The following is a 15,696-nucleotide window of genomic DNA, read 5'->3' as shown; positions in this document are numbered from 1 at the left end:
AAAAAAAAAAAAAAAAAAAGAAATTCGAAGAAGAAGCCCTTCACTTCTACGTTTATTTTTGCGATGATAACCTATAAGAGATAAATTTGAATACATGCACATTTGACCGGTTTCCTACTTTCCCTTTGGTTTTTATTATTATTTTTTTTTTTTTTATTTGTAACCTCCTTTTTCTTTCCTCTCTTCTCTCTCTCTCTCTCTCTCTCTCTCTTTATTCTCGTTTTTTTTTCTTTTTTTCTTTTTTTTTTACAATCGATTCCGACAGTGGCACACGATCCGCTGCACCTGTTGCTCGCATCGTCGTAGCCCGGATACGTTGTATCCGGAACTACTACCGCGGAAGTCGCTGCCTCGTTAAACTTCGTTTCAAGAGAGAACACAGGGAATGTGTCTCCCCCGTAATAATAATATTTTGTTACTTTCTCAGTCAGAATTCAATTGAATTCTTTTTGATTTTGTTTTTTATTATTTTTCTCAAATGGAAGAATCAAATTTTTCTCAAAAATATAATATGATATATCGGCTTTTGTTTTTTGGTTATTTCTTTTTCCGTTTAATCGATCCCAAATTTTTCCGATATGACTTTTTTTCTTTTGCTCACCTTTTCTATATTTGTTTGTATTTCTTCTTTTCTTTTTCTTTTTCAAATCGTACAGAAATATTTCGTAAAGATTTTTCTAAAACATGAACATTAGTATTACGTACACGTGTATTACACGTTATTCTTATATTCTTAGGTTGTTCATAAAGAAGAATAGTTTCTCGTAAGAAGTAGAGGAAACGCGAGAAATGTACATGTAAGAAGTAACGTACATATAAAAGTCGTACGACCCGTACCCGTACCCGTAACCGGGAGTAGGTCGTTGAAATATTAGTTCGCGTCTTTGCACTCAGACCTAACCCACACCCGCCCCGACTACTTTTGCACCGACCCACTTCCCTTTTCTTCTTTTCATCCTTTCTTCAATTCTTAGAAGTTAAAGCCAAAGGCGCACCTAACGAGGATTCAAATGAATTTCATAATTCCAGAAAAAAAGAAAGAAAGAAAGAAAGAGAAAGAGAAAAAAAGAAAGAAAGGTGGAAAGGGATGGAAAGTAAAAAAAAAAGGGGGGGGATGACGAAAGAAGCAGTTAGTGCCGGGCAATGTCGAGTCATTCGAATTTATTAGATAATTATTTTTCTTTCTTCTTTTTTTTTTGTTAATTTCCCTTCTATCGTTATATTATATCGAACACGATATTTATTTATTTTATTCGTCTAATAATTATTTACCGACTCGTTTTTAATTTTCCATTTTCATTTTCCTTTCCTTTCTTTCCTTCTTTTTTTTTTTCTTTTACCGTACTAACATTAATTAGCTGGATATTTAATTAAATGTTAGAGAAGGTAAGTGGTTAGAAAGAGGGTAATAGATAGTTATATCGTAATTGAAAAGAACATTCGAGTAAATAGCAATCGGTCAATTTCTATATAGAATCTGTTACCCTGTAACATTTAGTCACTCACGATTTAATCGAATCGTGATAGTATGGATGGACGCTTGTGTAATTTAATTTATTTGCCTTCTCGAAACTTGGTCGTCTTAAACCAACATCTCTCGAAAACCAAGTCGATCCTAGTTAAGCAGCTCTCTCTCGGATCGACGAGTTTGTGAAGTAACGTTCAGAGAGAAAGAGAGAGAGAGAGATAGATAGATAGATAGATATAATATGAGCTATAGTAAGAGAGAAAAAGAAAGATAGGAAGAGTTATAAGGATACGATAAATATACATTTCTTGGAAGTTAAAAACTACATTAAAAAAAAAAACTATCGGTAAAAGAAATATAAATCATTCGGATCTTTAGTTTCGCATAAAAATATTTAACATAAGAAGGATCGATTATCGCAAAATTGTTACGAACAAAAGTTATTAAAAGTATAATATATTTAAAAAAAAAAGAAAGAAAAAATAGTTGTATCAGGTATCCAAGTATTTTATGCATAAACCATTATATAACAACAACAAAATGAAATACCCTCCCTTAATATTATTTCTTTGATATACGTTTACGTAAAATGCTACTGAATGATCGATTTGTTAACAGTTAGACAAAATTTAGTAATACTAAAATGTAAAACTGTAATATCTAATTAAAAGTTTTAATATAGTATATTCTTCGGTATGTCGGATAACGTAAAAAGGAAATAAGAATAATAATAAGAAGAAGAAACCCTAATAGTAAATTCCTTTTACAATCTTCTATATATCATAATACAGTTAAGTACCTAAATAATTATATCAAGAGTCTGAGTTTATTTTGTACGAAGTAGAAAAGAAAAAGAAGAAGGAAAAAGAAAAAAGAAAATATAAAACCATTATTATTATTTCTTTGATATACGACCGGAGAATGTAAAACGTTACAAAAGGATAACTAAGAATGATCGATTTGCAACTGGTTAAACTTAAAGTTAGAGTATTACATTATAACCAATGTTAAACTATATAATATCTAATTTAAAGTCTTACACAAAGTAAATATAGTTATATCAGGGTGTCGGATTGCGAAAGAAGAAGAATAATAATAAGAATAATAATAATAATAATAAGAAAAGGCAAGCAGTAAATTCCTTTAACAATTTTCTATCAAAAATACAATACAGTAACAGTACTACACTTACCAACGTAACAGTGGGGTTTAAAGTAAGTTTGACGATCGTGGGAGTGGTGAAGAAGAAAGAGGAGGAGAAGGAGATTGGTAGAGGGTAGTTTGAGGTCTCGTGCGAAGAGACCGCGCGTCGACTCGCAAAACAGTGGTGCTTAAACTAAAGGTACTTTTCAACTAAGTTATACCTTGGTCTTGACTGTCTGCAGGTTCCCTGGGTACCTCGGTGTTCGACACTGACGTCTATCTGGTCGGAGCGAGTGGTGGCGTTTATGCTCTTCTAGCCGCTCATCTAGCCAACGTTCTTCTAAACTACAACAATATGGAGTTTGGCATAGTTCGACTTATCGGCATCTTCGTCATCGGTAAGTAAAATAGTAGTAGTAATAATAATAGTAGTATATCGTAGGATCAAACAAACGAACACACTGAATCACAATATCTTTTCTCTTCTTTTTTCCCTTTTGGCCATCACCCCCACCCCCACCCCCTTTTTCTATTCTTTACTTGAGTCCACCAGGACATTCATAACGTTTCACTCTCTTCTTCTTCTTCTTCTTCCTCCTCCTCCTCCTCTTCCTAGGACCTTCTCTTATTTCCCAAAGGAAAACGTTTGCTGCTTTTACGCCGATAGAAACTTTTGACATTCGTAGAAAGTTCAACGTAACTTTGTTTTTTTTTTTTTTTTCTTTTTTTTCAACTACGAAATGATTTACACGCTATTGATTTTTTTTTTTTTTTTTTTTTTTTCGGTTTTTTATATATATAATAGATAATTTTGATTCGATGAGACAAGTGGATGAAGAAATATACTTTATTTTTGACTAGTATATATATGTGTTTTTGTCTATTTTTTTTATTTTCCTTATAATTTTATTTCACATTTTATTCTAGCGAATATAATTAACTTTTTTCTGTCCTATAACGTTTCAATTAAAATTCGTATTTATATAAAGTTAGTTAAATATGGATATCAAAGTAACCGGGGGGGGGGAGGTCATTTCAACGTTGGCGAATGATTATTTCGCGTTAATTAAAATATTTTTCCTACCGAATTCACAATGCTTTTTGATTTAATATCATTTATCGCGAATAGGATGGAAAAATTCTTGTCGCTGTCATCATGTCACTGGTTTGTAAATTTATCGGGAAACCTTTAACCACGTTTGGATTTAATTTTTCGAAACAAAAATTTCATTTCGTCGTATTAATGATAGATACGAATTTGAAAAGTTTGCGAAAACGTTACGCGTATCGATTATTTCGACAAATATTTTTATTTAAACATAATATTTTTTCTCTTTTTTCTTTTTTCTTTTATTTTTTTATTCGCTCGTTTTTCTTTTTCGCAACGCCGTTCGCCGTGCTTTTCCGACATAGAGATTCCACTAAATCATAGGAAATGTTTCTCGTTAATCAAGCTTTCTTTAGTTCTTTTTCTTGTTCCAACTGTCAGCAATTCTTTTCCCGTGATGGATACTATGGTCGAAAGTCTAAAACAACGATGTCGATTGTGTCCTAGACGACGACGACGACGACGACGACGAACTAGTAGCTCTCTACCCAGGGATGGGTCATGGTTCGCGAACGACGAGCGCGTGTGTGCATGTGATGGAAAGGAAAAAGTAGAGCAGGAAATTAGTGCCGAATCCGGAAGTTTTAATTAAAAGATAGCTAGCTAGCTAAAGCTTGCTTACTTTACCCCTATATTTTTACCTACAGTCTATCTAAAATTTCTTCGTTAATCTATAATGACATTTCTGATATTAATCCAATAATATTTTATATATAAATATATATACACACGAGTGACACATGAAACGTTATCGTTGAAACGTTCAAATAAAAATAAATTATTATTCGTAACGTTCGCGGTGTTGTATCATAAATGCGATTTTAACCATAAATATAGATGCAAATGATCCAAATAGATGTAATTAATATCATCGAACAATCATATTTATTTATAATATCCTATTTAAATATACATATTACATATGACGAAATAGTTAATTCGTTGATGATACGCGTTTACGTTTAATTTATTCAATTTCTGATAATTAAACTTTTCGCAAACGTTATTTCTCTTTATCCATCTGTCTGTCTATCTATCCGAATTGCTTATCACTTACAATTAGTATCGTTAATCCAAATAAAATGAGAGATAAGTAAAGAAAATAAGGAACCAGAAGTAAAAAGGGAAGTAGAAGAGCAGCTTTTGTAGGCATACCCTACTCATCGCGATCGAAAAGTTTTAATTAAAAGATAGACACACACACCGTTTATATATAAGAGTAGCTTGCGTTTTTCGCAGACATTGGGGGATAGACGTTAACTCGACGAAAAGTCTTTTGTTCTCGTTCAACTTATTTTATTTTATTTTATCTTTTTTTTTTGTTTTGCATTTTCTTCATTATTTTCTTCTTTTTTTGCTTTGATCGAAACTTCAAATTGGATTTAGTCTGTCGTCCGATAACGAAATCGGCTTGTCGTTCTGAGGGGCGGGGGGAGGTGGTAGTTGGAGTTGGGGCTGGGGGKAAAGAAGAGGAAAAGAACGACAACGACGCGGAAGTAGTGCGATACTTAATTGACGTAATCTCGTTGCGATGGAATCGATAGGGATATCGATTATTTAATCAAATCCTATTTTTAATTATTCCAAGAGATCGAATATAAGTTTCATATTAAAATTCCCTTTATTTTATTTAGTTTTTTTTTCTCTCTGTCTCTCTCTCTCTATATATATAGTCCCCCCCCACCCACCTCCCCGTGAAAAAATTCTGCGAATATAAAAGAAAAAAAAACATAGTTTATATTTAAACGTCGTTGTAAGATAAATAAACAAAAATTGTCGAACTTTATGAGCTTAAAAATACATTCGTTGGTGAGAAAAAAAAGAAAAAAGCTCCTCTTCGTTTAGAGTTTTTCCCAGCATCGGGGAAGCGGGGAGGGTGGGAAGGGCGTCGTTTTAGTGGCCCGATTTCAATGAAAGAACAAGAGTTCGTATGAGAGAGAAAGAGACAGAGAAAGAAAAGGGGTTACACAAATGGGTGGAAACAAAAGCGGAAAAAGCGCGGGCCTAGGCACTATTCGGAAGTTTTAATTAAAAGATAGGTGATGACCGTCGCGATCGGTGGCGGTGTGGCAGTTCTCTCCGTTGATGAAAAGCACCAACAATTGTAGAGAGAGAGAGAGAGAGAGAAAGAGAAGAGGAAGAGAGAGATAAAAAGAACGAATAATGAAAACGAGAGTGTGTGTATATATTCGGTCAAACACAGTGCAAAAAGCTTTTTGGTTTTCTCGATTACGAGCCAACGACGCGTCAAGCACCCACACACACACACACACACACACATATATATATATATACGATCAAACTTTAGGGACAACGTCTTCTTCTATGATACTTCTTTTTCCTCACACACAAGTGACCTTTTTTAAATTGGCTAGTCCGCTATTACGACTCCGAGTACCTTGGTGCCGCGTAAAAAATGGGAAAATGTCAACGTGTCAACGCGCGATGTGTCGCGTGTGGTTTTCGTTGGTAATAAGAAAAGATAAGATCTGCGTACTTGATCTTATGGATTCAAAAAAAAAAGAAAGAAAGAAAGGAAGAAAGAGATAACACGCATATAGGTGTGTGCTTTTAAAAGAGAAAGATAGAAAACCGTCCGTCGTCCGTAGTTTTCTATTCGCGTCCTCCTCCGTACGTGTAAACGCGTTAGTGTGAGTGTACGCGAGATGGAATAGAGAAAAAAAGACGAGATCAGAGTCTGAACGGTGTCCTCATGCGGGATTCGTTCTTTGTATGCGTGTCTGTCTGTGTGTGTGTGTGTCGTTACGATGACGACTACCACACGACTATGCTACTACTACTACTACTACGATTATAGCAACACGAAGGAGCAAGCTGTTTGCTATTTACACCCCTGAGACCACGACCATCCGGCACCTGTAAAAAAAGAAAGATGCTGAAAAGCTCTTCCCTCGACTACGCTTTGAGAGCTTTCCATGAAATAGCCACCGGCTGTGATACCCTCAAGCAATTCACCACCTCCTCCTCCTCCTCCTTCTTCTACCCCCCACACCCTTCTCCTGCTTCTCTTCCACCTTTCACTTGAAATCCCAGCACCGTCCTTCTTCGCGTATTCCTTTATTTCGTACCTCCTTCAAACTACCACCACCTCTCTTCTTCTTCTTCTTCTTGTCTGCGTTTTCTATTCGCGTTTTCTTACACTAGTACTTTCTTATATACTTTCTCAGTATCACGACATTTAATAATTTCTTTCTTCCTTTCTACCTATACCTGGAAGAGAGAACTTTTATTTTGTAAATATTATATTTATTAACTAATCTCTCTTCTGTGTAAGGCTATTTGACCGTGAGGAAAATTTGCTAAATGTATATATATATATATATAATAAACGTTTGAATTTTTTAATTAACATCCTTGCATCTATATTATCTGTATATTCGTTTAACTTTATTTCAACCCCCATTTTAAAATATAATACAATAATTTGATATTTCTTTTTTTGAAGTTTTTCAATGAGCCATTATTAAAAATACAAGTAAGCTAATTATTGCATATAATTATATTTAAAATTACAATTTTTTTGCAACGAACTTTTAATAAATTTAAAGTTAAACAAAAGAAAGAAAAAGATAGATAATTATAATTTAATCGATGAAATATAATATGTTGAATGATATTAAACCATAGAGAAAATAATGTTTCAATTGTTTGTTTTTCTTTTTTTTTTCAGCTAGCGCCGACGTAGGTTTTGCCATCTACGACAGGTACGCTGCGGAACAAATCTACGCTGGTTTACCGGTCTCCTACGTCGCCCATTTAACCGGTGCCTTGGCAGGACTTACCATCGGTCTTCTGGTATTGAAAAATTTCGAACAAAGATTGCACGAGCAATTGTTATGGTGGGTGGCACTTGGCGTTTACGCGGCCTGCACAATCTTCGCGGTTATGTACAATCTAATGCATCCGAATTATCCATGACGCGAGGTCAGCTTCGCTTACGGTCAACCGAGAAACACGTAACGCGAAGCTGATATTATAAATCCTTGGATGAGAAAACGAAAAAAGAGAAGGAAGAAGGATATAATAATAACAATAAAGAAGAGGAGAAGAAGAAGAACGAGAAGAAAAAGAAAGAGAAAGAGAAGAAGAAGAAGAAGAAAGAGAAAGAGAAAAAGGAGGAAGAAAAATATAAAAGAAAAAATCCATACGCGTCGGACGAATAAATATGAAAATAATATCCTTGAAGAAATAATATTAAAGGGAAAACAACAAGGAAATGTTTCCACGTCTCTGGGATGACGATCTTGATACATGCGCTAACGTCCGTATCGTTTGTCAACGAGTATATCATCGAATAACGAGAAAAAGATGATAAAAAACAAAGAAAAAAATAATAATGAAAAACAGCAGATTAGGAAAGCTTGTTGTGTTGTTCGTGGTAGGAGGGGCAGGGGCAGGGGGAGGGGGGAAGCTTGTGTTTCCGTTTGCGTCGATGCGATTTCAATCTCTTCGTATTTTTCCTGCGTTAAACCAAAGAATAGAGTATATAATATCAATACACACAGGGAAAATATATTTTTGCAGAACGACAAAAAAGGAAGAAGAAGAAGAGAAAGAAGAAGAAAAAAGATGATTAAGACGATGACGATGATATATAATGCTGATGATAATGATGACGATGATATATTTTTCGTCGATTTACTACCAAGCAACAACACAACACAACAACAAAAATACGCGAAAACCAAAGAACCATAGTCTCAAATACCCTCACCTCCACCCTCCTACCACCACCATTACCAGCATCATTATCACCACCACCCCTTACGCAGGAAAATTCGTCGAAAAGAGTTTGTTTATCCTTTTTGCATCGACTATGATATATATATCATCGTTTTGTTTTTCTCTCTCGTCTTCGTTTAAACGAAAGAAGAAGAAGAAGAAGAAGAAGATAATAATAATAATAATAATATTAATAGGGGAAAACAGAAACGTCGTCATTTTTTCTTACGGCTCTTGTATATTCGAATAAAAAAGAAGAAGAAGAAGTTGGGTATAGTAAGTAAAGATCGTTGATCCTCGATGACATTTCGATTGTTCACGCGTGTTTGTTTCGCGCGCGCGTGTGCACGCAATCGTTCATTGTATACCAATGTAAATAGTCTTGTAAATAGTAAAAAGAGAAAAAAAAGAAACAAGAAAAAATTGTGAAAGAGAGAAAGAAGGATAGATTACGAGAAAAAGAAGAATTACAACACAACAACAACAACGTATAAGTAAGTAAAGTAAGTTTAAAAAGAATAACGTCGTCGTAAGTGTGTAAAAATGCGAAAAATTTCCTGAGAATTAAGAATGCGTGAGCGAATGTTAAAAAAAGATATTATTTAGAGAGTGCGTTTAGTAGAGTAATGATGATGATAATAATAATAATAATTATTAAAAGAGCGTGGGGTGGGGGGGTTAAGAAGAAAAAGGGAAAAACAAATAAAACAATACGAAACTAATAAACACACAATACCAAATAAAAAAATTGTTTGGAAAATTTGCGATGCGAATTTCTAATTGATGATGGGATACACCGACAAAAATAATATTTTACGACGAGATTATTATTTTAGTTTTCTTTTCGCTTAAAAATATTCCTCATTTTCTTGTTTGTCCTTTCTTACTCTTACTTTTCATTTTTTCTTTCTTTTTTTTTTTTTCTCCTTCTACGATCTCACTCCTCGTTCCTCATTTTTTAAATATTTGTTTTTTTTTTAAGAACGACGTGGAAAGGATATACGAAAGAAAATGACAATCGCGTTGTTATTAAATTTCTTTCCTCTTGATAATACTACATACTGCCACCATTTTCTTCATTTTTTTTTATATATATATTTTTCTTTCTTTCATTCTTTCGTTCGTTCCTTCGTCTCAATAAAAAGAATTCCTCGTACGTAACTTCATGAAACACGTTACCAATTCTCATCGTATTGTATTATAATAATAATATTAATAATAATAATATTAATAATAACAACAACAATAATAATAATAATAATAATAATCGTATTCACGCGTAAGTATTCTTTTTTGTTTGTCGTAATTAATTAATTAATTAATTAGTCCCATTTTCATATAATTTATATAATATATGCGAAAAAACAAATACGAATTGTTGGATAATTTTCAAAGACTTATGTACTATAATAGTAATTTCGGTTGGAATTTATACTTCCGTTGTTTGTATCCCTCGAGATCTTCTTACCTCTTACCACCATCAATCTTCCTCCTCTTCTCCAACTATCTCTCCTCTCTTTCTCTTTCTCTCTCACACTATACGCAAAATCATAGCTCGATATTCTCAACAAAAAAGAAAAAAAAGAAAAAAAAAGAAAAAACAATTCTCTTCTTTCGGTGATGATTTGAATATCACACACTTTTATTTACGTATTATTTAATTTATATTTATATATATATATATATATATAAATATATATTATGTTTATAAACGTGTACATTGTCTTAATAGTTTATAAGTAATTTACGTTTATCAGGGTACAACTAGATTCAATGTTTTATTTGCTTATTTATAAATCCGACAAAGTTACTTTCTTTTTAAGAGATTATCACCAAAATGGCGCATAATATTAATGGCCACGTGGTAAATAATTTCATCGTTGGAATAACGATCAATTTAATTATCGTTCTAATTTAACTAGTTTCTACGATACACTCATCGCGTTGTTAAAAATATTTGTTTGTTTGTTTCTTCTTGTCTCACCGAACAAAACAAAGTTTTCTCTCTCTCTCTCTCTCTCTCTCTCTCTCTCTCTCTCTCTTTCTCTCAGTGTCTAACTTTAATTTCATTCTTAATGTATATTACACCGAAACTTTACTTATTTATTTAAAACCAAGAGTTTGGGGTATTTTCTTATTTAACTAATAAAGTCTTAGAAGGATTAAACAAAAGTAAAAAGAGAGAGAGAGAGAGAGAGACGTAAGAAAGGAACGAAGGAAGGAAGGAAGGAAGAAATGAAATGAAATGAAAATGAAAATGAAAATGAAAATGAAAGAAAGAAAGATAGTAGCGAGATCAAAAACGAGAGTGATGAACGATGCTAGTCAATTAGTACCCACGAGAAAGCTACGTTGGGTTGTAGCTTAAGGTACACACTGCTATATAACTCGCAGAAAACGTCGTGAAAAACGGTGGGAGAGAGAGAAATGGAATGAAAAAGCGACTCGACTGTGAAAGGGTTGTGTAAGAAGAGAATAAAAGGAAAAGATAAAAAAAAGAAAAAAGAAAAAAAGAAACGAAAGAGAGAGAGAGAGAGAGAGAGATAGATATGTATAGAGAAAGACAAAAACAAATGGTCGGTGACGAAGGTATCCACTTTAAATAACTACAATGTTCTATGTTACAATGCAAAGAGAAAAGAATGAATGAAAGAGAGAGAGAGAGAGAGAGACAGCGTTAGAACACTAGGATACTGAAAATTGCAGAGACGATGATACCATTGTCGTGTTCTCCACTATGTTTCTACTGAGATACACCTATCCGATACTCGAATAATTAAATTCGCATGAGTCTCCGGTAAGAGAAGAGATGAGAAAAAGAATTGCTACATCTCGAACTCTTCGATCCGTTTGAGGTCATCCTGACACTCCTTCACATTATCTGTCTCCACTCTATAACTCTATCTCTCTCTCTCTCTGTCTATCTATCTATCTTTATCTCTCTGACTACCCTTTCTTTTCTTTTATTTTCTTTATTTTTTTTTTTTTTTCGTATTCTTTTCTTTTTCTTTCATCAACGAAATTCGATTCCCGATGCGGCTTTATTTAACAGAGAAAAAGAAAGAAAAAAAGAGAGAGAGAGAAAGAGAGAGAGAGAGAGAGAAAAAGACACTATAAATGATTACCAACTTTGTCGTCTTCGTTTATGTTCTTGACGTACGTATTTGCGAGTAATGTTTCTCGTATTCTTCGTTAATATAAATAATAATTTTGAAAGTATTATTATCTTCTTTTTTTTTTTGCTTTTTTTTTTTCTCTCGAATATGTTATTATATGCATTTATTGTAAAAGAAAAAGATTCTTAAATACGAATCTATTTGACGAACATATTATTACACGAATGATGATTAATTTTCCCATTATATAATTTTGCGTTTCAATCATTTCATATTATTTTATAAACAAGAAGAAGAAAAAAAAACAAAAAGAAAGAAAAGAAAGAAAAAAAAAGGAAAAAACCAAGAAATGTAATACCACACTCGTACTCAATTTAATATATATCCCCCATTGAAATGAACTTTGGGTATAAGGTGATAATGATTGGAAAAACTGTACCGATCCCTTCTTCTCTCTTTCTATATCATTTGCATGTTATTGAAAACCGGCTTACTGTTCTGCTGCTGCTGCTATTGCTATCGTGCTCTCTTTGATATTTCATTTCATTTCATTTCATTTCATTTTAACCGATTCATATTGTCCTGAAATTCATTGATATGTATTTTTTACATACGATAGCAAAGCGATATTATTATTTGTGTAAATGAATGAATGAATGAATGAAAGAAAGAAAGAAAAAGAGAGAGAGAGAGAGTAATAAAGAAAGAACAACAAAAATTAAATAAAATTAACGGTGGCTCGTTGTATTACGTTCGCGAATGTTTTCCTATATCTTTTTATTTTTATTTTTTTTTTCTTCTTTTTTAAACATAGAGTAAAAAGAAAAGAAGAAAAAAATCGTCGTAAGTGTTAAACACAATTATTACCATTCGATAAAAAAAAAAAACAAATATTATAAAAGGGGAGAGAGAGAAAAAAGGAAAAAAAACATTTCGTCGGTATAAAATGGGGGAAAAGAAAATAATTCGAACGACGATTGTCCTATCGAATTTTCGTTTATTATTAGCAGTCGTGTTCGCGTTCTTCTATAGTTTTCTTTTGTTTTTTTTTTTTTTCTTTTTTTTATATCGTCACAATTACGTTTATTTATTTTCACACACGATATCCAATAGGGGTTTGAGAAGGGAGGGTTTTAAATGTTTGTTTTAATTCCCTTTTCGAGATATCTCGTATTCATATATCATTGCCATCCCCTAGTAGTCCGAGTTTTAAGGGGGTTCCATCGGCAATAATCAAATCATCATTTTCTATTCGTTTTTTGATTTTAAATTAACGAGTCCCATTAATCGATATAGACATCCGTTGAATATCACGCATTGTTCAGAACAAACCTCGTATTCCATTTAATTAACCCGATCATCGTCGGGCAAAACTATCGTCGAAAAGAAAAACCGAGAAAAAATGTGTGTGCGTGTGTGTGTGTGTGTGTGTGTGTGTGTACTTTTTTCCCTACGCGTACAATTTTTATTCGTTCATTTCATTTTCTTGTTCTTTTTCGTTTTTATTCTTATTCCCTATTTTCTTTTTTGCTTTCTTTTTTTTCTCCTTTTAATCCAAACCAAGTGAATAAGAAAGAAGAGAGAGAGAGAGGGAGAAAGAGAAAAAGGAAAGAAAAAAAAAAAATAAAAAGATAATTCGAATCGATCCGTTTAATAATCCGCCATTTAATTCAACGACGCATCGGGGGATTCGCGATTTTCCGTGAGGTTAAAGTTTTTAATTAGTTTAATTAATTCCCCCGTTGCGTCCATACGTTTTCCTGAGCGCGTGTTTATTTTAAATGTCAGAAAGTATGTATATATATATATATATATATGGTTTATAACACTGCCACGACACGAGATACAATTTTCAGTGAAAATTCACTTCAATGAATTTATCTTGCCACCCCCACCTCCACCCTTCCTCCCACCCCTATCTTTCCCTACTTCCAATTTTCCCTTTTCCTCGTCCCTTATCATCCCTATCATCCCTGTCGCACGATCATCGACTTTACGAAGGTAATTAACGGGACACGATCATCATCGCATCCAGGTTGAAAGTCTAAACCGATAGTGAGAATATGTGAGTAAGTGTTTACCGTGTGTATATGTGTATGTACGTGTCGTGTGTTATACCTGATGCGCGTTAAAATATGATGCAAAAAAGATATACACACATATATATATATATATATATATATGTGTGTGTGTGTGTGTGTAAATATCAAAAGTATAGATTTGAGCTGCGATATCAGCGAAATACGTGAAAGAAGATTTGCGATTAATGTTTAATAATTATTTATAATGCTTACGGTGTTAGTCATGAGAATATCCACAAGCCAAAGAAGTGGAGCTAGTAACAAAATTTTCATGCGATTACTAATTATTAATATTATTATTATTATTATTGTGTATATTAATATTATTATTATTATTATTATTATTATTATTATTATTGTTCACACTTAAATCGTAAATAGAACAAAAATTTTTATTATCGTCGAAAAATAATATAAATCGAGCTTGCTCTCTTAATGGCAAGAAGGAGTGTGAGAGAGTGAGAGAGAGAGAGAGAGAGAGAGAGAGAAGCTCATCGTTTATATTCGTTCATCTCGTGTTATTGAGCGTTCGAGACAATTAATCATTCTGCTCCGTACAAAACGTGATAACGTCAAGTCCTCGCCTAGAATATTTCGCATAGTATTTCTGTACGCGTTTACCGACACGCCAAAGGAGGTACGTTTTAAAAGAGATAGAAGATGAAAATGAAGAAGAAGAAGAAGAAGTAGAAGTAGAAGATGATAGCTTGAAGAATAAAGAAATGAATGGAAATAAAAGGAAAGGATGAAGATGAAACGGAAGGAAAGAATAGCCTAGCGACGGTATTTATAATCGATTGATCGAAATATATCTTGTACGTGCATACAATACATATCTGTTTGTATGTATGTATGTATGTACACATGTATTTAAATATATAAAAGGAGTCTCGCAAACATTTTTATCGGCTCGATTAATCTAGTTACTATACACACACATACACACAGACAAAATATATTTAATTATTGTACTATTCATCGCCGAGTATTGATATTATTATTAATTAATTAATTAAGTAATTAATTTTATTAAAAACTAGTCGATCAAAATGAGATACCTTTTATATATATATATATATGTATGTTTTATACGTATGTATGCACATGCATATATATTTTGATTTTTGCAAAGTAACTTAAACCCCAATGTGTTATTTATTATTTTTTAATAAATTCCAACATCGATGTAAGAAAGAATGATGAAACATTTAAAAAAAAAAAATGTGTCGTACATGTTTTCAAAGAAAAATTATTGTCAAAGACACAACAACGGACACATAGTATTCCTATCTACTTTCAAATGATAACCAAATAAAATGTATTCGTTGTTCTTTCATGTTGGATAAAAAAAAAAAAAAACAAAACAAAAAAGTTAATATTTCTTAATCGGTGGTGATCGTAACTCGCGAAAGGACTCGAACACGCTAATCTCTTGATGTCCTCTTTCTCCTTCTTCTCCTTCTCCTTCTCCTTCTCCTTCTCTTCGAATTTCGAAATATCGAGTTTAAGAAAAGAAATAAATTAAATGATACTTCGTTTCTCCAGTATAATAAATCACCGACGCGCCGCGCGCGAGTATAATGGTAAATAATAATCCTCTTTAGATAGATAATTAACATTTTCAAGATTCTTAAAGAGAGAGAAAGGGAGAGAGAGAGAAAGAGAGAAAGAGATGCAGTTTTTAATTAATCAATGAATAATTAAACTTCGTTCAGTCAACGTGACGTTAATTTATCGTAAATTGTCAAATTCATTTGTAACGAAGTATCATTGTTCTCCTCTTTTCTTACTCGATTAATCGATGAAACTTTGTTAGGTCAATCGATATGCGGTTAATATTAATTATATTATTACATTGTGCTTTTAGAATATTTCTAAAATTTTCTTCTAACGATTGATTGATTGAAATCGTTATTTAAAGATAAACAAATAAATTGACCGTATTCGCGTCGGGACCGGACCTGTAAATATAATATTTTCATTCCAAAGATAAAATAGCAAAGCGCGTATTTTAGTTGGGCCTTTTTTTTTTTTTTT

At 32.8% G+C, this 15,696-nt stretch overlaps 1 protein-coding gene across 1 annotated transcript in view; it reads left to right on the top strand.

Annotated features, from left to right (window-relative positions):
- LOC106787135 (protein rhomboid) overlaps positions 1–7,803 on the top strand; it is a 124,237-nt gene extending 116,434 nt beyond the window's left edge. The window contains exon 6 of the mRNA XM_014749251.1: positions 7,411–7,803. Coding sequence (XP_014604737.1) covers positions 7,411–7,658 — 248 coding nt within the window. The 3' untranslated portion in view covers positions 7,659–7,803. The remainder of the gene's footprint in view (positions 1–7,410) is intronic.
- Positions 7,804–15,696: the final 7,893 nt, after the last annotated feature.

The sequence above is a fragment of the Polistes canadensis genome, unplaced genomic scaffold (assembly GCF_001313835.1).
Source record: "Polistes canadensis isolate GaletaPanama2010 unplaced genomic scaffold, ASM131383v1 scaffold_93, whole genome shotgun sequence".
Taxonomy (NCBI): Eukaryota; Metazoa; Arthropoda; class Insecta; order Hymenoptera; family Vespidae; genus Polistes; species Polistes canadensis.
The sequence above is the reverse complement of the archived record's forward strand: the minus strand, read 5'-3'. Positions and strand labels throughout refer to the sequence as shown.